The sequence below is a fragment of the Cyprinodon tularosa genome, unplaced genomic scaffold (assembly GCF_016077235.1).
Source record: "Cyprinodon tularosa strain WSP-4 unplaced genomic scaffold, ASM1607723v1 ctg65, whole genome shotgun sequence".
NCBI classification, from domain to species: domain Eukaryota; kingdom Metazoa; phylum Chordata; class Actinopteri; order Cyprinodontiformes; family Cyprinodontidae; genus Cyprinodon; species Cyprinodon tularosa.
The window spans coordinates 1,312,301-1,335,542 of record NW_024039396.1 but is presented as its reverse complement, the minus strand read 5'-3'; the positions used below and the strand labels follow the sequence as shown (position 1 = coordinate 1,335,542).

The 23,242-nt window shown below is 37.5% G+C and overlaps 1 protein-coding gene across 1 annotated transcript; it reads right to left on the bottom strand.

The window, feature by feature from the left end:
* Positions 1–10,407: 10,407 nt before the first annotated feature.
* On the bottom strand, positions 10,408–21,736 carry chchd3b (coiled-coil-helix-coiled-coil-helix domain containing 3b). The gene is made up of 8 exons (XM_038308861.1): positions 21,557–21,736; positions 17,742–18,522; positions 15,397–15,490; positions 14,907–15,087; positions 12,819–12,902; positions 11,181–11,251; positions 10,914–11,049; positions 10,408–10,832 (listed from the first exon to the last, which is right to left on the bottom strand). The coding sequence occupies exons 1-5, from the start codon at positions 21,632–21,634 to the stop codon at positions 12,855–12,857; spliced, it is 1,182 nt and encodes a 393-aa protein (XP_038164789.1). The 5' UTR covers positions 21,635–21,736; the 3' UTR covers positions 10,408–10,832; positions 10,914–11,049; positions 11,181–11,251; positions 12,819–12,854.
* Between the last annotated feature and the right edge of the window lie 1,506 nt (positions 21,737–23,242).

Here is a 23,242-nt window from a genome sequence, read left to right as displayed (position 1 = left end):
GCAGAACTCCTTCCCTGTGAGCAAACCACACACTCTGGGGAAATTCCCAGGCTGAGAGGGAAAAGGAAGGATGAAATAGCATCCATATGGAGGAGGCAGGTGAAAGGGCACAGTCACGGAACTGGAATCTCAGCCTGCATTGCAGAGTGACGGGAAATTCAATAAATGTGTGTCTCTGCTGAGGAGGATAGGAAGGGACAGCCCCCCCCCCAAAAAAGAAGCACGTGGTTGTTTTCCCAGAAATCCGTTCCTGTGTGGTGAGTCGTCTGACCGGACGATGACTCCTCCTTTGAACAGTAGAGGCGAGGAAGGCTGAGTCATGTCAACTTCTTACTATGATCGCTTCACTTCCTCTGCATCGTTTGGAGAAACATCCCTTAAAGCATCAGCTTGAATCTGCCCTCACTCTTCTTTCACTTCTCATAACAAATGAACTTCATTCATCTTTCAGTTTCTCTATGAATCCTTTTGATCCGGATTACCAGAAGATGTAAAGATAAGAGAGGCTGATGTTTTTTTCTATAGAGTAAAATTTGTCCCATTATTGTTGCTAAAAAAGTTTTGCTTTATGAAATACAGAAAAAGCAATCTAAATATAACATTTTAAAAAAATTATTAAACAAAGAAGGATTAAAAGAGCAAATTAGCTTATTTTCTCAGATTTTTGCTTTTCAAAATTATGTGTTTTTTAATTAGTTTTCATAATATATTTTTTTAATGTTTTTTTCTCTCTTTGAAATCATAGGGAAGTCATATTTAAATTTCAAATCACTCTGACTCAAAAATGTATATAAATGTATTCTTTATCAGATCATATTTTCCCAAAAGTTAGAAAGTTTCTATTTAAAAAAAAAAATCTTGTCCAAAAATCCCCCCCGTTATCTTATGCAGGCCAGTTAGTTATACGTCAGCCTGAACAACTAAATTCGGCCAATCATATATCAACGGTCATCTGTCAATCAATTTTTTTCCAGTCATCTCATCTTGATTCATAAGTCCCAGCTAATATACGTAACGGTTGAAATAAAAATAATTTTCTTTACGTCCCAGTGTTCACGGGGGATGGACGTCGGTGTCTTTGGCAGGCGTAGACCTAACAGTCCTTAAACATGTACGGCTGTAAGCCTTCTACACAAAGCTCTCCTCCTCTAACATGTTTCCGCTGTCCATAGCGTTCCTTGATAGTGTCACTGCTAAGTCACCAATTTAGTGCTACTTGGTCCCAATGGAATTTCCCATTGGGAACCTACTAGCACTAAGTGGCTAACTGGTTAGCAAGATGCTTCCGAGAAAGCGGCCACAACCAAACATGCTTGTGAACCTTCTGCCACAACAATCCCCCCTTGATAATCAACCAATCACATTCACTTTATTTACTCGTGTTATTTGTCGTAAAGTCGGGCGCCACTCAGGAGAATTCGCAAATGCAACGGTTGAAACAGCCGCTTCCCTACGACTTAAAATTTCTCTTTTTAAGGTTATATCTCTGAAAATTCTCAGTCATTCAGGTCCTGGTCAGTCTAGGCAACTTTTTCTTTTCTAGTATGAACTGTACAATTCGTTTAGGGCTTTCCTATGTGGAGACAAGCAAAGATGTATTTCTATCGGCCTGCATGAATGTTAACAGCACCAGTTTTATTTGTCAAGAGCAAGCATTTGTGTTGGACTCGAAGTGAAGAGAATTCGATCTGTAAAATGCAAATCGAAATGCATGCAATTAGTAAAACTAAGTCTGACCAATACAAATAAAAAAAAAAAAATCTTAAAATATTAAAATGTGAAAAAATAGAAAAGATAAGAATTTAAATAATTTAATAAAAAAATATGAAAAGAAAAAATGTTACTTAAAATCCTAAAATCAAAACTGTATTTAAGCGTTTTTTTTAAAGTTTAATTTCTGAATTACATTTCTTTTTTTTTTTTTTTTTTTTTTTTTTTTTTTTTTACAAAATATGTTAATTTTTTTTAACAATAATGGAACTAAATTCATTATATACTTGTCTCATTTATTCTCAGTGTGAAAAATAATCAATTGCCAAAAAAAAAAATTAAAATTAAACAAAAATTAAATAAAATTAAACTTCAAGTTAAACATATTATAGTCAAAAACTCTTAACTTAATTCCTGAAGCTCCATAAACTAAATACAGGGGTGTGTAAACAGAAAAAAATTGTTAAAAACCATTACCAATAATATAATAACATGATATCAGATTTTAGTTTGAATTTTATGCTTTAGATCCAAAGTTTATCTTCAAAAAATTGGAATTAGCTTAAAATAGGTTTTAAAGGCACACTATGCAACATTTTTCAGTTAATTAATGTGTTCCATAACGTTTTGGATGATTAAATGAGTCATTTCAGGTTGAACAAAGGTATTCTCGGCCGCCCTGGTGGTCTGGAGGGGAAAAACCGCAATTGCAGGAGCACCGACCCGCACCCACAGGCTCAAAAGTCTCGCGAGAGTCGGTCTTGCTTTACGGACCCCCACATAGCAACGGTGCGCCGACAGTTGGAATCCCTTCATCAGCAGCCTCTGGCTGGGTCGCCTCCTCGCGGTTCACGGCGGCAGCTGGTAGGTGTTTTTCATCTAAATAATCCAAACTGCAGGCAGCAGGATAATAAAAGCGAACATATTCTGCCGGCAGATTTCTGCATTTTAAGTTAATTTAGGCATCAATAAACTGTTTAAGAATAAACTGTTTTGCTGCGCCTTGACGCGCGTCAACCATTGACTTTGCATGTAAACTCGCTGCTTCTGTCGCGCCAGCTGCGTTCGCCTGTCTGCTAAGCTCAAAACAACCGCGCCTGGCTTGACGGAGAAACCAGGAGAACAGCTGAGCATATTTACGACAGTGCACTTTTACTTTCGCCCTCTGGGGGGAGCCTCGCTGGAAAATCAACACCGGTTGCATAGTGTACCTTTAAACTAATTTAGACTGGAATTAATTCAAACCCATTGACAATTCAAATCCAAGAAGTAGATAAAATTATGGTAAAATAATAGTTTAAACAATGATTTAGCCAATAATAAAACCATTTAGGTGATTGATTCTTCATGTCATTTTATGCAAACAGTGAAGATAAAGGCTAAAAGACACAAGGGAATTTTAAAATGACTATTAAGTCATATTTTAGTAATTATGTGTAATGAGTGAATTAGGAAACTAGTCAAGAATTGTTGACTTCATATCAGTGTTTAAACCCAGACCGAAATAATACTAGTAATAACTTTTCCCAGACAATTGGCCGGGTCATTCTCCACTTGTCCCTCTATACATTCGCCTACGATATTCTTTGTTTTACTCTAAATTCCTTTTCCATGCCTCACTTTTGTAAGTATTTTTCTTTCATTGTTTCTTTCCATGAAACTTTCAATGTTTCTGTCAGCAATTAGGTCCAACTCAGAATCCGCTTATTCTGACACATTTCCTCTGTGTTGATCCTGACAGCGGGCTGACCACCACACTGTCTATCAATTGGCTTCACATAATGTTTACAAACCTCTCATTAAATTTGTAAAATATTTCTGTGCTCATGCTTTGTTTAAACCCTGTTTTTCTATTTATCTTAAAATATTATAGTCGTCTTTTGCCCGACTGTAATAAACATAAATAGAAAACACCAATGCATGTAAGAATTATGTAACAGTTGTATTAAAGTATAGGATGAAGGCTTTAGATGTGTCCTTAGTAACAGTCTCCATAGCACCCTTGCAGTCATAACTGGCTTACATAACAACAACCTTAGTGGCTTAAAAAAGTATAAGCTCAATGCAGAAGTGCACAATTTACCAAGGTTATGTTGCTGCTCTATATAGATTCCTGTAAATACGTTTCCCGCCTTGCAGCTTTCTTCAGCTTTTGTTTTATTTGTACCATCTAAATGTTTTAGATCACATAGGTTTTAACACTAGACCTACCGGTAAACTTAAGCTCCAAATTCTTCATACCCCTGGCAGATTCAGGTTTTTACTGTTCTTCTAGTTTGACTGACGTGTCTCTTTTGACTGGGAGGTTATGGAGTGACCCAATCACAGTACCTGGTTGATTCTGGAGGGGATTAAAGATAAATCTGTACAACAAAGAAGTCTAACAAGGCTATGTTCATATGGTGACCAAAATGCATACCTGCACAAATGTGCAAAAATGTGAGTGATGCAAACTTCAAATCACGCAATCACAACAAATGAATGCAGAAGAAAAATCCTGCAGAAAACAAAAAAACAAGCTCCAAACAGATGCGTATTTTCAAGCTAAATGTACCCCACGCTGATACTTCAGAGCTGTTGTTTATTAAGCTAAAACAAACTTTATTTCTCTTATTGTTTAAACAGTGACGTAACATTAGCTTTTATGTGTTTTTCTTTATGTGCTTACTAAATTTCTTATTATAGGTCTACAATGTTGACAAGAAATATAAAGGTAGCTGGGTGGAGATTTTTTAAATAAACATAATTAGGTATAAATACCAGGTACCTTGCAGTACATTTAAGATTTAAAAAATACTGATAAATTAAAAGTTTACATGAATATATTTAATGTGGGTGAAAAATGGACACGGCTTCATGCCACAGTCAGCTTATTGCAGAACCAAGATAATCCACAATCTATAAGAACATTAGAAAAAAAATCTAAATATCTTTGTTGGCATTAAATCTTATAGTTACTATTGTGTTCTGCTTATCCAAATTTTAGGTTTTTCTTATTTTTCTTTTAATCAGTTTGAAGTGCTTTCCTCCCTGATGTTCCTGGCAGACAGCTCTCAATAGCGCTGATTCGCTCACAGGTTTAAAACATCATCGCTTTCTGTCTAAACCACTTTTAGGAAGAAAATAAGTTGATGAAATGATCCATTGATCTGAAATATCAGAGCCAGTGTACAGCAAAACAGTTCTTTTTATTTGTCATGCCACTACTGCTGCTACTAAACATGTTTATCTGACTCTCCACCTCACCAGCATCATCCTTTTATAACCCACATTCTTGGCTCTGCAGCGCTATAGCTCGCCTGTGTTTGTGAAGACAACCCACACACTAACAGAAAATGGACAAACAGCTGTGTTTCAACACAGCGGCTATTACTAACGTCTATGAAATTATCCAACAAAAAATTGCAATGGGAGGTGAGTCACATGTATATAGGTGTGAAATGTTATTTAGAGTTTCCGAGAACGCCAAGGTCCATTTTTTTTTGGAGTCAGACGTGAAACATGCACACAAAGGTTCCTACTTCATATTATGATTTCATTTTGCTCCGTTGCATGAAATTGTTTGAAGCGCTTGTAATTGAAAAGACGTATGCTCTCATATAAATGCTTCAACAGCAAAGCTTAGCAGAGAGCAGTAGGATGCAACACTCTTAAGAAGGAAATATGTTTGTTTTTTTGCCATCGGATTTTACTAAAAGATATGTTTATTTGGTAGCTTCGATCTGAAAAAAATCCCCCTTGATGAACCATCAATTAAGAAATGACTGTGACCGACAACATCTTTTAGGTTGAAATCCCTTCTCAGGTTTGATTACTGTTAGGCAAGATCATTGAAATAAAATCATGACTTACAGCATGAAGTAGGCCAAATGAACTCTGTAAGCATCTTCCAAAAAAAAGTAAAAAAAAAAACAATCCACTGGATTGTACGGAAGAGGATTAGGGCCTGAAAAAAAAAAATTAGGGCTGAAAAAAAAAAAAAAAGTTAACTGCTTTTCAAATTTTATTTCAGTTTAGTATGGGAAAAAAGTCAGAATTCTGACTTTTTTCTCAGAATTCTGACTTTAATCTCAAAATTTTGGATCTTAATGTAGATGGGCACCATGAAGGTAGAGAGGATGGAGCACTCAGCTTTACTGACAAAGATGTGAGTTGTTTGAGGTGGCCAGTGACACATTGGTGGATAAATGACCTTCCGCTCCTCATTAATGGAGGAGCAGAAGGTCATTAAAACAAGAGAGCTAGTCTCTAAAACAGACATGGCTATGGCTTGATGCTAACATGTTTGTTAGCTGTCAGAATTCTGAGAAAAAAGTCAGAACTCTGAGAAAAAAGTCTGAATTCTGAGAATAAAGTCAGAATCCAATAACTTGTTTGGGGGCAATAGTTACAAACAGGTTATCTGGCACACCTTTATCATGCCAAAACATGTCCACTTCCCATTTTTCTTTTGTTTGTTACTTGTCTTTTTTCTCATCTTATGTTGTTTGTTCTTAGTTGTTTTTTTCTTTTCATTTGTACATTCCTTTTTCCCTTTTCATTCTCTTTCATGCCTTTTTTCCCCGTTTCATTTGTTCCTTTTCTTTCATTCATCCCCTGTTAGTTTATTGTTTTGTTTTCTTGTTTTTGTTCATTAGGTTTTTGTCCAGTGCTTTTCATTCTCTTGTAGGAACAGATTTCAGGCACACATTAATGACATTGTGTTACGTTTGATTTTGTGTATTTCATTTTTTCTTTTTTTGTCTGTTTAGATTTTTAGGTTGTTATTCTTTCCTTTCTCCTTGACATAAGGTATCCAAGAGGTAAAATATTTAATTAAAAGCTGTAAAAGCAGGTAAGCATTTTAATAAATCTTTCCCCGGACCTTCCAGTGAGCACTCCACTGCAGTAACGTTATTGCTTATACCAACGGAAAGTCCTAGATTAACTGTGATGAGGTGCGGGCTGCTTCCTCTGTGGCTGAACCAGACGTCAGTTCTGATACGGAGACCACAGCTTCACTTCTGTTTTTATTTGTCTGGTTTTTCTTATCAAAGTGGTGCAAGAGGATGAAAGAGTTTCTCTGCAATGAGACTCAGCTTTTCAGTAGCTCAGCAAATGTAACCCAAAAATTAATGAGAAGAATGAGAAGCTTTAACCAAACAGCTTTAAGGTAAAGAATAAATCAACGAAAAAGCAGTTTAATAAACATGCATCCATTTCCTCTTAAATGAGGATGGACAAAGTTTACCAACAATCATATGACGCTGAAACTCACACATTCACTGACTTTCTGTGGCTTTGACTAAAATGAAAATTGAGATTTCACAACAGTGACTCAAGTGGGCATTTTAAATTCCTGGCTCTGACGCATCTTACTCATTTCCATGCAACACATTTTAGAGGAAATTACTCCAGTTTCATGTTTTTCTTTTTTGTAGCCCTAAGCCTCAACTTATTGGCTTACTATTTTGTTCAGTGTAAATGTATTGTTTCCAGCCTGGTATTCTAGACAGCTACCACAGGATGTGACTTCCATCAAGAACATGGTGTTTCACCACCATCATAATTCTGAGCGATAATAATGAGCAAATAAGATAATAATTGGAACCAGATGTTCTGCAGAATGATGGCCTGTTTTTTTTTTTTAAATCTTTGTGCTGATTACTTTCATCTTTTTGATCGGTTATTTTGTGGTATGTGGCAGTGAGGTGGTTGTGAATAATCTTCCCTCTCACTCTGACTCATACGAGAGCACCGCCTTGGTTAAGTGAACTTTTCTTCATAGGCGGATCTGCAGCGAAACAAAAAACAAAAGATATTAGTCACAGAAGTTAGACCTATCCACGTGCTGCAGGAACATGTGCTACTTATGCCTTTGAGGTGGTAAAGCACCTTGTATAGTTATGGACAACATTTAAATTTACATTTAGTCATCTGGAGAAGCTTTTTTTCCCCCTATGAGGGACTTACTGTAAACATGTCCATGAAAGGACAACATGTACATTTTGCAGCTTTTTTTATCTTTGATTTTTACACAACCTTAAATCAAATAAGAAATAACTAATAAGTGAGAAATGACTTAATAAAAAAAAAATCTTAAACACATTTGATCGATTTTAAACCAGACTGGTGGTAGGATAAAAAACCCCAAACCCTTGTCATGCTGTTTGATGCATGGCAGGGTTTGGCTTGGTTTTATTATTGCTTCGTTTTTAAACAAACCAAACAGTATTTCTGACATCTGGTGCATGCTGACCACATGGGTGAACAAGAATGCTATGTTTGTCATTTTTAAGTATTATGTTAGATAATCTATTTCTGGGTGCAGTGGTTAGCATGGCTTCATCGCAACAAGAAGGTTATGGGTTCGAATCCTGGCCTGGGGTCTTTCTGCATGGAGTTTGCATGTTCTCCCTGAGCATGCATGGGTTCTTTCTAGGTACTCTGGCTTTTTCCCACAGTCCAAAAACATGACTGTTAAGTTAAAGGGGAATGCTGTTTTTTCTTACATTTGGCCCTTGATTTTATGTTATGACATCATGTTCTACTCATCCATATGAGTTTTGTGTCATTTGGAGCCGTTCTGAAGATATTCTGTCAGATTATATCCAAGTGACGTCTTCCTATGGGCAACGACTTGAAGGCACAAACTGAACTGTTCATAATTTATTCGTTATGTTTCGCCAGCATTCATAACATGTAGGCGAATCACTGTCCCCCAGACATCCCCGGTTATATTTTTATATTTATATGTTTTAAAAACATATATAAACATATTTATATGTTTTAAAAACAAAGCGGAGTGTGTATACACACTCTATTCATTCGGCTAGCTAATCTGAATCGTTCAATTCCATTTGGAGAGCGAGATCATCTGTAGTAGTTGCACTAGACATCTTCCAGGCATGTGAGGAAAACTAGCAGCAGTTCAGCGGACAGGATGAAGGAACGGTAGCCGGTGCTCGCGGATGACGTCATACACGCGCCACTTTGTTTTTAAAAGATATAAATATAAAAAATATAACCGCGGATGTCTGGGGGACAGTGATTCGCCTACATGTTATGAATGCTGGCGTACCATAAAGAATAAATTATGAACAGTTCAGATTGTGCCTTCAAGTCGTTGCCCATAGGAAGACGTTAACCTACAGAATATCTTCAGAACAGCTCCAAATGACACAAAACTAATATGGGAGAGTAGAACATGATGTAATAACCTAAAATCAAGGGCCCAATGTAAAAAAAAAAACGTTTTCCTTTAACTGGCTTCTCTAAATTCTCCTTAGGTTTTAATAGTTGTTTGTCTCTGTCTTGCCCTGTGATGGACTGGCGACCTGTCCAGGGTGTACCCTGCCTCTTGGCCATAGACAGCTGGAGATAGGCACCAGAACCCATTGTGACCCCGCTTCGGATAAGTGTGACGGAAAATGGATGGATAAATAATTACTCTACCTGATCAGTTAATATAGAGACATGCAAATGTAAACAAACCTCAAGTCTCCTAGAGGAGCTATTTTATTACTACAAATGCAATATAATTACAATGCAAATGGATAGAAATTATTTTAGTCCTGTGCTTATGATAAAAATAAAAGCGGTTTTAAAGTAATTAGAAAAGCCATTAACAAGGACATTAAAAGCACAGAAAGACAGTAGAGCTTTTCCCTGATTATGTGGCTCCATCTCAGCTCTCTTTTTTTGTCCCCTTCTTACTTCATGTTTCAGGAAAACTGGATAGATCCCTGAGCTCAAACTTGACTTGGAAGCAGAGAGCTTCTCTTTCAGCATCAGGACATGCGACACAAAACATCTACATTGAAAAGACGAATAATGGCGAGATAAGGCCTTTAAGAGAGCAGCGTCTTAAAGTGATATCCTCTATATGTTTTTGATGGCCTAAGACTGCAGTCCAAGAATGATACGTGTGAACGTCGTCACAGGCTGCTTGGTGCAAATAGAAATAACTTTATGCATCAGTGAGATTTTTATTAGAACTAAAACATTTTTGCTAATCCTAAGATCTTTAGGAGTAAACTCTGGAACCAAGTCCTGAAACTTTGAAACATTATAAGTCTTTGGGTGGAAGAGCATCAACCCTGTCTTCTCTTTTCTCTGAGTACAGTCCTATTAATCGACTCTTAATTTTAATGAAGTCTAACCCTATTCAAATCCCTTTATCACGTTCAAAATAAGTACAGACCCTACAGCTTAATACTACCACAACTTTGCTTTTTGCCTTCTTGGTTTTGTTCAGGTGATGGACAGCTCTTGCTTTCCTTGCAACAAACAGTTTGATCTTGCACTTTGGGTTGTATAGTCTTTTTTTTTTCTGATTGGCTTAAAAGGGCAGATGGCATCAGTCCAACTTTATCTGTTTCAACCCGGAAATGTGCAGAGCTGAGTCACGGTGACTGTACATTTCTAACATTTTCTTATAGCTCAGCCATTGTAGGAACTATTTCGCATTCCTGGAATCCAGTCTTACAATCAGGTATATCAGGAGCATCTGGTTTTAAAACAAGCAGATTCTTTTCCATGAACCTGGGTGGTGTCTACTTACCTTTTGTTGAGGCTCACTAATACACAATACAGTGTGCATGTGGTGGAAAAGCTCAATAACTAATTGGGTGATTTAAACTCAGTATATAGCATAGAAACTCGACAAACAGAACATTTTCTATATAAAACAAGATAAAAAATACTGAACGTATTTGCTTTCTTTTGGTAGTGCTTTATTTAATTGGATTTCCTCTGCACAACGAACTCCATTATTTCCAAACCTTGCTGATTTTTGCACCTCTTAGACACTCACCTCCTTGTATAGCTTTACATATATCTAATCCATACAGATAAAACTAATGAGTGATGTAGATCTTTGTTTTATTTGCATTTCTGAATCATTCTCTCTACTGTAGTGATTGATAAACTGTGTCATTTGTCGAACGTTGAACTTGTTTGATTGTGAGATGAAAAAGACACTTCATAGCTACACTGAGGGTAGTTTTGTGGAAAAATATTCAGGTATTAAAAGCAGCTAAATTAGTCTGTTTTTATTTCTCAGTGTATTTATTGATTTGAGTCCATTTCTCTTTTATCGCAGCAATTTTTTCTTGACTTTAACCTCCACTGATCAGTTTATCCTACAGAAAAATAAGAAGCAAAAAAGGAAAAACATTAGGAGTGATAAAAAAGATCAAAGTAGCTTACATTTTAATTCTTACTTTCTTTGCGTTGTCCACACACTGCATGTAGGCTGATGCAATAGCTGAGCAAGTCAACGTTCTCCTTGGGTTCTCCTTGTAGCATCTCAGGATCTGACCCTGAAGGTCTCCACAGAGAGGCTGGGTGTGAAAACGTCTGAAGGAGAAAGAAAAAAAGGGATCTGTCTGGGAAAGAAACAGTATTTCTGTCCATGATGGTGAGAAATAACACTTGTCATGTTACTGATTTTGACTTAATTTACTGAAACATTTAGAATGAAGACTTACGCAAAACGCTTATTAGTTTCCTCTTTGCCTTTCTGGAAGTTTTCAGCTGAAACTTTGTATAACTCTACACACTGTGAGGAAAAAACACAGGCATAATATACATGTTTATGAAAAGAGTACAGATGATGAGCTGAACAAATGATGCACATCCACTGGTTTAGCGGAAACGTGAGTCTGGCTGCCCCTTAGTGGCCAAAGTGTAAAACACAGATAAATCTGGTGGTTCTGAAAAACACCTAAATACTACATAAATACCTGTTTCAATCAGGAAAACAAGAAATATAGATGGAAAAAGAAACAACTTTATGTGCAAACACTAAACCAGAACAAGAGTATGTGATCTAGCTTGAATTTAACACAGAATCCACCAACGTACATGCATTTATTATCTCTGAAAAAAATCATTATTAGGTTCACATCACAAGCATTATTAATGTTTGTTTTCTAAAGGCTTGATTGAAGCTTAATCCTAAACATCATCCCAGCATCCTCTGTCAATGTTTTACAGATCCTTCTGCAGGGTTAGGGTTAGATGTAGAGATGTCCTGCTGTCTTAGCCAGGCAAAAAACTTTACAACTCTACTATTTTTCTTGCACAGACTAAACAATTCATGCAAAAGCACACTGGAAAAAAATCGAAATCTAGCTATGTAATTTTCACTTAAAATAAGTGCATTTGTTCTTGGATTGAGGAGGTAAAAGAGACATTTTGCCAATGGAACAAGACAATTTACACTTCAAATAAGAAAACACAATCGCATTGTCTTATTTCAAGTGCATATCATCTAATTGTCTTATTTAAGAGTAAAAATACTAACCCCATTGTCAAACTATCTCATTTACCTACTCAAATAAAGGGTAAATACACTTAATTTAAGAAATATTTACTTATTTCTAGATCATTTTTCCAGTGCATCCATTACATACAGTACATGTAGATTCAAGAACAAACCATTTTAAACCAAGCCATCACTTAGTAATATATCTTTTTGTAAAATATTTATCATAGTTATTTGTAATTTATTTTAAATATAAAGGGAAGCAAATGGGCTCCCAATGAATTCACAGTGAGTGCTTATGCACTGCAACATTCTGAAGATGAGTAAAAATGTCTTAAAATAATATTTACCCTCAATTTGAGTAGGAAAATAAGAAGATCTGCCCATAGAATGAGTGTTTTTACGCTTAAAATAAGATAATTAGACATTATGCACTTGAAATTTGAGACTGCAATTGTTTTTTCTTAGTTTAAATCTAAATTCTTATTAAGTTGGCAAAGTGTCTCACTTACCTTCTCAATTTAGGAGAAAATGCACTTATTTAAAGAAAAAAAGACTTCCTCAGATTGACATTTTTTTACAGTGTTGTTTTTTGGTTTAAACTATAAAGTATTGGTTTATTAATTGTTTATCAATAATAAACTAATATTCTCTCTGACAGTAAAAAAAAGCTGCTCTGATCTCATGAGTTTTTGCTTTTATTCTTAGTGAAGTTTATCCTAAAGTCTTTGAATTGAAATCAAATATGATGCAGAAGCCTTTTTTTTTTTATTTGTTGTTATACAATTTTTCTTCTAAATATAGTTTGAATGGTATAAATCTAATATGAAGTAATATCCTTCTGAGAAGATAAGTTTACCTTTGCTTCAAGCTTGGAGACGTGCTGCTTGTAGAGCTAATCCTGCTTCTTCATCTCCTTCTCTTTCTCCTCCAGCTGCTCTGCCTGCATGAGTTCAACTTTCATCAGCTAATCAGCACCTTGCAAAAAATATTCTTACCGTCTGAACATCACAGCATTTGGTCACATTACAACCACATTTACACATCTGTTGACTTAATTTTATTAATTCAGAGAGTTCTTAAAGCAAATGATTAAAGCAAGTTAATTTAGTTCAGGGTTATTGGTAAAAAATTAGGGCTGCATAAAAATACATGCAGGGCTTTCTTTTTTAAAGGAATAGTACACCCAAAACATGATTAGCCTTCATTTTCTACTCACTCCCATGCTGAACAACACTCTGGAGTACTTTTTTGATATCTTAAATGCATCTGGAGATCTGGGAGGCTTCTTGCTGTCTGCTGAAGTCATTTAGAATGTTTTTAGAGCATAAACAGTAGTTTATAGGATTTCCTCAAAGCGCGTTCACGAGTCTACGGAAACCGCGGCAGACCAAACCAGATGAAAGTGCGCATTCAGCGTCTGCTCTGCCGATAATGCAAGCGTAGAAGAAGAAATGTGCTGTTTACCTGTGCAAAGAAAGAAACAACGAAAAAAAAAATGTCTGAGGACTTCAGTGTTGAGGAAAAGCATGAGTTCTTTGCCGAGCTGAATGCGCACTTTCATCTGGTTTGGTCTGCCGCGGTTTCCGTAGACTCGTGAACGCGCTTTTAGGAAATCCTATACACTACTGTTTATGCTCTAAAAACATTCTAAATGACTTCGTTTTGAGTAAATTCTGGACGCTACCCACTCAGGACACTTGGAATACATTGGACGAGCAGTATGGAGGAATATTGACACTTTTTTTTGTGGACTTTTATGGACCTTTCTGCCTCGGGCACCATAGACCTCCATTATTTGAATGTCAGCAGACAGCAAGAAGTCTCCCAGATCTCCAGATGCATTTGAGATATCAAAAAAGTACTCCAGAGTGTTGTTCAGCATGGGGGTGAGTAGAAAATGAAGGCTAATCATGTTTTGGGTGTACTATTCCTTTAATGCAAGAAATTTCCAGAGAATGTTTAATTTGTCTTTCAATTATGAAGCTTAAGCATAAATTAAATCTGGAATACTCTTATTAGCTTCTCCTCAGCCCCTGGGGCCGCACCTTCTCCAAAGCCAATCATCTTTAAAGATCCTCTTCAGTTAGCCCCTGGCCTAGCTTCTCTCTCCCACATGCAAGCAAACTTTCACCCACCTCCACCGCTTCTCCTCCCTCATACTCAGTGCCACTCACCCTCTGGCTTATTCCACCACCAGTGTTCAGGCCCCGGGGGAAGACTTCTCTAATCCTTTTCTAGGTCACTCATCCAACCAAGCATACATTGATTCACAGCATCAAATCTTCTGCCGGGGCCTGAGCACCAAATAATTTATTTCGTTTATGTCTTTATGTGCTTCCATCGCTTCTAACCCCAGTTAGCCTCAGCAGATGGCCGCTCACATGGAGCCAGTTTCTGCTGAAAGTTTCTTCCTGTTAAAAGTGAATTTTCCTCTCCACTGTCGCTACGTGCATGGTCATTGCGAGGGATTGCAGAGAGTGAATGAGTCTTCACAATCAGCTGGTTTTCCTTCGATAGAAATATTTAGTAAAATTTGATTTTGTCAGCTGTATAAATAAATGGAATATTTTCTAATTGCAACTTCTCTCTGTGTCAGTCTCTTTATGTTGAATGCAAATGATGTCACATAAAATCTCATCAGTCAAAGCTTGTGATCGAAAGAAAGAAAATGTGCAAAAGTCCAAAGGGGTGTTAATAGTGCTGAGTGTACACATAATATACTGTACACCAATTTTTCACGTGCTTATATAAATGTTTCTTCCTTCTGCATGGAAAGCATCACGGTTATGTGAGCTGAGAGCAAAGTAAACACGCCAAAGTAAAGATGTGCATGAATAGAGCTACTCCTATGCTATCTTAACCTCCATCCACTAAAAAAAAAAAAAAATTGAAAGAAAGATGGAGGTCATGTTTCATATATGAGTCCAGAATGTGTTCTGCTTACATAAAGCTGCAACCTGAGCTTCTCATCCTCTGCCTGCCTTTTCTCCGTCGCCATGGACGCTGTCAGCTTCTCCAGGTGCAACGCTTTCTCTGCCTCCAAGGTATTTTTCACCTGCTCCACCGCCTCAGCATGAGCTGCCACCGTCGCCTCAGCTCGGGTCAGGGCCTGGATTTCTTCCAGCCTTCAACAGCAAAAAAAAAAAAAAAGACATTGCACACATTTGTTTGTTGAAAAATATCTGATTCATTGTTTCTTTATTAGGAGACAAGAGATAATTGCTGCTGGTTTTAAGTCAAACTAGTTTTTTTGACTTGCAAAAAGATAAAAAGCACAAGAAATATTAAATATAAGTATCGTGAGGTATGCAAAAACCTGCAAAACCTTTTTACTGTAGCAGTTAAAACATGCTTTTAATTAAGAGCAAAACTTCAACATGCATATTTTAGGCTAAGAGGAATACAGTAATGATTGGACAATCCGTTGTTCTTACTGATGCTGGAGCTCCAGTCTCCTCTGGCTGATCTCCTCCTCTAGACTTTTCTGCAGCTCTGCTCTGATCCTCCTCCTCAGGTCCTCTTCTACTACTACAGGGAGAAATGAGTAATGCTGAACATGAAAACACATTTTCTCTAAATAACTTTTTGCATTGAGAGGTCAGCTAATAGCTGACATATATGTTCTTAAGTTGTTATTAGGGGAGATTTTAATAAAAGAAACCTTCAAAATTACTATTTTTTTTCCAGGGTTTTATTGTCATTACACTGTAACAAGTACAGAGCAACAAAATGAACTCTTTGCATTTAACACTTTCCCCTTGTTCTGTTATTGGAATGGGAAAAGTCTACAAACGGCAAGACATGGCGCTAGTTTAACTTCCATGTGAGATCAGAAGGAAACATTTACTTGTTCATAAAAAAACAAGTAACATAGATATAGACCAAAACTTCTGGAATATTGATCTTTTTGGGGAGATAAATTTAAGTTTGAAATGTTTGGACAGTAGAACGGAGCATTTGTTTGGAATAAACGGAAGCACGGTGTTGGGAGTGTCATGGTTCTGGAATGCTTTGCTGCAGCCGGCTTCTTACTACAGTAATAAAGAATTCCCCTTTATTTCTTCTGTGTATCAGAGTGCACCTGAGGAAACTGTGAAAATAAACTACAAACAACTCAGATAAAGGAAAACAAACCAAAACAGAGAAAACACAGTTGTGAATCACTGAGATCATGATTTCAGTGTTGCCGCGGGGATTGTTAGATGTCCATGGGTAATCCTAGATGGGGGCCAACAGGGGCCCCTGTAGAACTGGTCCTGGCCCCCATTATGGCCCCAGAAAACATAAGCTGCAAAAAATTTTATATAAATAAATTTTTCCTGATGTTCATTACCTTGATTTAAGCAGGAGGTTCAGACAATTTGCTGATGGAACAATTTGATTTATGTTAAAAAAAAAAAAAAAACCCAAAAAGCTATTATCTTATTTCAAGTGCATAGTTTCTAATTACTATTTACCTGCTGAAATTAAGAGCAAATATACTAATTTTAGAGGAACTTTTACTTTTTTAGATCAGTATATTGATACCAAATCTATTTCTTATGATTATATGTGCTTACAGAGACTGTAACTGATTTGTACCTTAGATCAATTTAATATTTCGTCTTTACAATTTATTTAAACAATTACCCTGAAATTACGGGTTGGTGACTCACTTAATAAAGATCTCCATTTGAAATGTTTCACAGCTGGAAGTGAAGAGAGGAGGAAACTTTCTTCAGACCCGATTTCAGACACTGATAGATAACCAGGTGAAATGCCTCATTAGAGTTAGCGCCACCAAAAAGAGGATAAGCTATTCAAGTTATGCTGAAGCTAGAACACACATTTCTGATGAATTTATGTTTACTGAGTGAAAAAAACTTAGATAAATTAAAAAACAGAATTGTTTTAAAATTGATATGAGCATTTCTTTTAAAATACCTGACAGCAATGTCCTCATATTTCCACATAACCATCTCAGAGAGACCTTTCAGCTGCATTAATTACCATAACTAGGGATGCACAATATTGGGATTTTGGCCGATATCCGATATGCCGATATTTTCAAACTCATGTAGCCGATAACCGATATCGATACTGATGTTAAAGCTGGACAAAAATAAGTGGTCATTGAAAATAGCAGTTTTGTTATCCATTTCTGACACTTTGAAAAATAATATACTCAAATATATGTTCATATGCTGATATCAAATAGATTTTTAAAAACGCGGTATCGATCTATTTTACTTTCAAAATCTCGTGAAATTTCATCGTTCTGTTACAAACTCTCGTGATATTTTGCAAATTCTTGTGAGATTTTGTTAGTAAAATAGATCGATACCGCGTCAATATATCAACATATAAAAATATGGCAATATTTCGTGAATTTTCGGGGGATTTCGTAGCATAACGATGACATATAGCAATATTTCATTAGTAAAAGAGATTGATATGGTGTTTTTAAATGGCAATATATCAGCATATGAAGATAGAAGTTTTTAAGTCTGTAAAAAAGAAGTTTTTGAGGAAGAAGAAGAGGTAGTATTTTTTTTTTTTTTTTTTTTTTTTAGACTTTAGAAACTCAGAAGCTGATCAAATATCGGGTTAAATATCGGTGGGGTGGCCGATGTCCGATATTCAGTTTTAAGGCCGATACAGGCCGATACTGATAGGGGGCCGATTATATCATGCATCCCTAACCATAACAACAATAACGCATACCACCTGAAGGAGCACAGCAATACACAAGTAGTAAAGTAACCACCTCTGCTTATAAAGAAAATAAAAGTTCATTAACCTGCTGCAGGTGGTGGCGCAGTGTCAGGTTGGCCAGCTGGTGCATTAGGAGGTGATGCCTGCAGCTGCACATTGCCAGGTTTATGGCTGTGGACCATCTCAGACTGACATGACGGTGCGGATCCATCTGCAGACGGGTCTGGAGGAGATGGAGATGAGGAGGAATGTAGTTCTGCAGCGGGAGCCGCCTGTGCTTCTGAGGGAGAGGACCTGGCCAAAGCTCGGTCTGAGGTTACTGGTTTAACTGGTTGAGACTCAAAACTCGTAGAAACCTCAATGGTTTGGCTTTGTGGAGACGATGTAGCAGCAGATTTAGGAGGATCAGCTGGCTCCCTGCTTGGGGCGATAATGAATGGTTTCTTTATTTCTTCTTTGATCTGAGGTGTAGTTTGTGTCTCTTTATTAGCTGAGGTGGATTCAGGTGGAGGGGCTATTGGTCCTTCTGCAGATGGTGGAGTGAGAGATTCAGACGCTTCACTGTTTTCAGTCTTTAAAGAAGAGGCAGATGGAGGTGTTGATGCAGAATCCAGTGAGGTCAGAGGAAGGGAGTGGAACCTCACAGGAGGAGGGGGGGTGAGCTTCACAGGAGGAGGGATGGGGACAGCTTCCTGCGTGGGAGTGGGAGGAGTGGGTATGGTTGGAGGTGATGGAGTCAGGAGAGGTAACAATTGTTCAGCCGATGGGGCAGGAATGCGGGCGCCCTCCCGGGTTTGTGGTTCAGGTGAGAGGTGATAGCTGGCCTTTGAGGAAAGCTTCATCCGGTTGATGACTCTGTCTGAAAGCTGGGGAGGACAAAAAACATACATGAACTAATCTGATAGGAGCACCACCTCCTGGTGACATTTACAAGTAATGATTTTACAATGACCTTAATCCTGGTCAAGACGGTGAAATCAATAATCACAGACTGTCTCTGTACAATTAGACTTATGCCCCATTTACTCTACCCTTTTGAAACTGTTCCGAGACAGGCAGAGCACGGTAACCGAGATAACTGTTGAGTGTAAATGAAACCGGACTGCGCCAGATACAACTGAACCACACTAAATCTAGTACTAGTTCAACAGTAGGGATCAGGAGCACGCATAAATATGGGTGAATTGGAACAGAAGCGTACTGATGACGTCACCACAGCCTCGGCTCGGCTGCATTCCACCTCCTATTATTAATAGTCTCTAGATAATACTACTATTATAATAATAATACTATAAAATAATACTGCTACCTACTTTTAGATCCACACAACATCCACTATCAAGTTCTGCAGAGTTGGAGAATAGAGATAGAATGAAGCAGAATGATGAAATGGGGGTCCCTATGTCCTCCAGAAGTCTAAGCCTACTCTGCAGAATCGATTAGTTCAATCTCTAACGTTCTGCTCTCTCTGCTTTTTCTCATAGTAGCTTTGCCTCGTCTGTTCCTGTTTGGCTGTGACTCCATCCTGGAGAGAAATATCAGCTGCGTTGCTGCCATCAACACCTTTATTTATAGATGTTGGAGATCGGCCTGTTTTCCAGTGTAGTCCTGTTTCTCTGACCGTGACTGGCTGGATGTGCTCTCTACATCCTCTGACATGGGAGGTGGGTCGGAGCTCGTCTGCCTGGCTGTGTGTTTCCTTTTACAGCTGCTTTTTGTATCTCTGCTTCTGTCTCCTTGGACCCTAGTCGGCCTCAGCAGATGGCCACTCACACTGAGCCTGGTTCTGATGGAGGTTTCTTCCTGTTAAAAGGGAGTTTTTCCTCTCCACTGTCGCTACAAGCATGCTTAGTGTGAGGGATTGCTGAAGAGTAAATGCAACCAGTTGGTGTTCCTTAGATAGAAAACTTTGAACCAATTTGACTGTATGATCTGGTGAATTGTAAAGTGCCTTGAGATGAAATGGATTGTGAATTGGCGCTATAGAAATAAACTGAATTAAATAATAATAAATTCTGACTTTTATTTGGGGAATAATAGTGAACACAGTCAGATAAAGACAAATCAAATGAACATTTTGCCAAATAAAACAAAAATTGCCACCAGACCCTGCGAACCTTCACAAACGGCTATGCTGGGAGAGGATTGCTGCAGACGGGTTACGGTTAGCCCTGGCTGCTGTTTCCCTCGGAGGTCCGCTGGTTATCGCTGTCCTCTCAACTTCGTTATTTTTTTTTTAAAGTACGCATTAAATCAATAAATGGGCCATATAGTGATGCTTAAAAGTATAATAGTCTCGCCTCATATGATCTTAAAATGTACTTTTATTGAACAACGGCAACAGAAAAAAGAACTTTTAACTTAATACTCTGAGCTCTGCGAGCGCTCCATTGAAAGCTGTCGCAGTGCATGCTGGGATAGCTGTCAATCTCAAGAATGGACAAGTCTTCTCTGATGCATACTCTGTAGATAGGGAAGGAGAACAACATCCAGGGACTTTGTCCGTTCTCGATCTGCTGTTCTTGTGAACTGGAACAGTACTAGGGCTGAGGCTGATGACGTTTCACGAGCACATGAGAACGCACAAGTACACATCCTATGTTTTATGTAGTGTTGACTCTGTCGAGTAAATTCCCCAAAGGCTGCCTTCTTCACCTGACTCTCTGCAAATAACGAAATATCACAATAATAATCAATAATAATTGGATTTTTTTTTTAAATTGGTTAAAAATAATATTTAGCAAATAAAAACTGGGATCCTATCTTAATATAATAGAAACTAACTATAATTTTACAATCCTAGTTAAAACAGAACTGTAAGCAGAGATGGCAAAAGTACTCACTTTCCGTACTTGAGTAAAAGTACAGATACTTGTGTTAAAAAATACTCTGGTAAAAGTGGAAGTACTGGTTAAACTTCTTCACTCAAGTAAAAGTAACAAAGTACAGGCTTGTAAATTTACTTAAAGTATAAAAGTAAAAGTAGAAACCACTTTTTTCATGCCGTTGCCTACATTTTAAATGGATGTCTGCCAATAGGACTAGATCTCCATTGTGTTAATTTTCAATCATCACGTCGTCCATGCTACTATGCTAACGCCACCGCCACCAAGCTGCAAGGATTTGCCGCCAATGAATACCGCCGAATCTGTCGATTCATCTTGTAGTGGTGCATCAAATGCAACGTAGATTCCCATCCAATTAGATTGAATTTGGTATTGATGACGGGAAAAATAATAACAGTAACTCCATTGAAATGATTCAAAACTAAAGTAACGAGCCAATTTTTTAAAATGTAAGGAGTAGAAAGTACAGATATTTGTGTAACAATGTAAGGAGTAGAAGTAAAAAGTCGCCATAAAAATAAGTAGTAAAGTAAAGTAAAAATATCAGAAAAACCTACTTGAGTACAGTAACGAAGTATTTGTACTTCGTTACTTCCCATCTGTGACTGTAAGGAAAACAAAATGCATTAAAATGGGCCAAAAGGCCCCATTAATAACTATATCACAGCAAATATGATAAAGAAATGTGTCATTTCTTTATTATTATAAACATCAGGCTCAGTTCTATAGGGGCGTTGGCCCCTGTGCGCCGCTGTTTAGAACCTCCCATGCTTGGAGCAGCTACTAAAGCATAAAGTATATAAATAAACAAACATGTTAAGATTGTTTACATAAAACACCTTATGCTTGTTGGACAAAACATTCACGCATGAATACTTTCTCAATGTGCTGAGAGACAAGCTGGGTCTATATTTACCATTATGGAGCTGGAGGCTGTCAGATTGTCTCACAATCACACCATCAGGACACGCTTTGTGGAAACCAAACCGAATGTAACCTCAGCTGTGATGCAGAATCCTTGGTTTCACCTAATTTCCCTGCAGCTCCCACTCACCCTTATGCCTTTTATAAAGGTTACTCCTCCTCCTTCTTCATCCTCCACAGAGCAGCGGCTTGGATTGTTTCCCCCCATCGAATCCTGCTGATTCTGTCCTGGAGTGTGTTTCTAGATTTACTCCATACTGACAGCGTGGATCCACTGCTCCAAGCTGCCTCTCCCACCTCTTCATGGGAACAACCAGCTCTGCCATTGGATGGAGCTTATCCTCTGCTGTGCTGATTGGTCCAATGCTTATTCAAAACCAGTCAGGCATGAGAGAACTTTATGTCCCAGTAATGGATGTGGAAAAAAAAAAAAAAATCAACAACCCTTCATGCAACATTAAAAACACAATGAAAGGAAGCAATTTATTAAAAACAGTTTAATTTCAGAGCACATGGAGTGCAGAGATTGTTGACAAACAACGGTTCAAAATAACCTGGATAGTCATGATTCAGTAAAGGGTTCAGGTTAACTTCACACTCATAAAATATCTAAGCAGCACATAGTTCAGAGCAATAAACTGCACCATCAATAAATGAATGCTACAGAGGTACAGGCGGTAGAAAGAAGGTACCGTAGGTCTGGTGACATTTGTTTTAAGACAACAAAATTCATGAAAAGACATGGCAGCCTCTTAGAAAGAGGGTCTGTTTGCAATCAGTTAACATTGGTTCCATCTACATGCGCGGATCTTCTCTGTCCTTACAGCCACCAGATGACTCTGATGAACAGGAGATTAAAGAATGTCTTGAACTGAGCCAACATGTTAGCAACATTTAGGCACAAAGTAGGCTCAAATTGGACCCACATGGGTGGATTAAATGTTTCCTACTGTATGTTTAGGAGGTGGTTGGACTGCAAACAGACATTAAGCACATTTCTACATAGTATCCATCACCTCAATATGGCCACATTTCACCCACATGTGCCTCAAATCTAATTTATAATTCCAAAAAAGGTAAAAAAAAACAATCCACTGGATTTTGTTTCCAAGTTTAAAGACGTTTCGCTTCCCATCCAGGAAGCTTTTTCAAATTAAAACGTCAGAATAAGAGTTTGAAGTTTTATATAGTAGCTCAAAGACTTGATTTGGCTTAGAAAACATGCAAATTGAATCAGAAGAATAGGTCCTCCCCTTAGGAATTAATGATCATTAGTTTATATAATCACATTTCATCTTAAGCTCTTTTTATTAAGACAGATCGAACCAACCTGGGTCCTCAGTGTAGATATTGGGACATTAAAGCCAAAGTTTGATGTAAAGTGAACAGAGACGCGTTGAGTAAAATCAAAACAACCTGCTAAGAAGTCTGGGAAGAATAGGGTGAGCATGGAGTGCATTGAGAAGTAGAGGCTTTATGGACAGAAGATCAAAACTTCAATCAGATGTCATATCAGCCTCTGCAAGGATGAAAAGCTATTTGATATTTTGTTGGCCAAACTTCTCTACTTGCATTAGAACTTTTTTGTTATGTTTTACCTCAACGACGACCATCATAAGGATCACATACACTGCAAACGAATCTAAATAAGTAGTTTTTTCTTAAAAAATTGCATTTTTTCTTGAATTTAGGTGGTAAGTGAGACATTTTGCCAATGGAACAAGACAATTTACATTTAAAATAAGAAAAAACAATTTCATTGTCTTATTTCAAGTGCATACTATCTAATTATCTTATTTTAAGAGCAAAACTACTC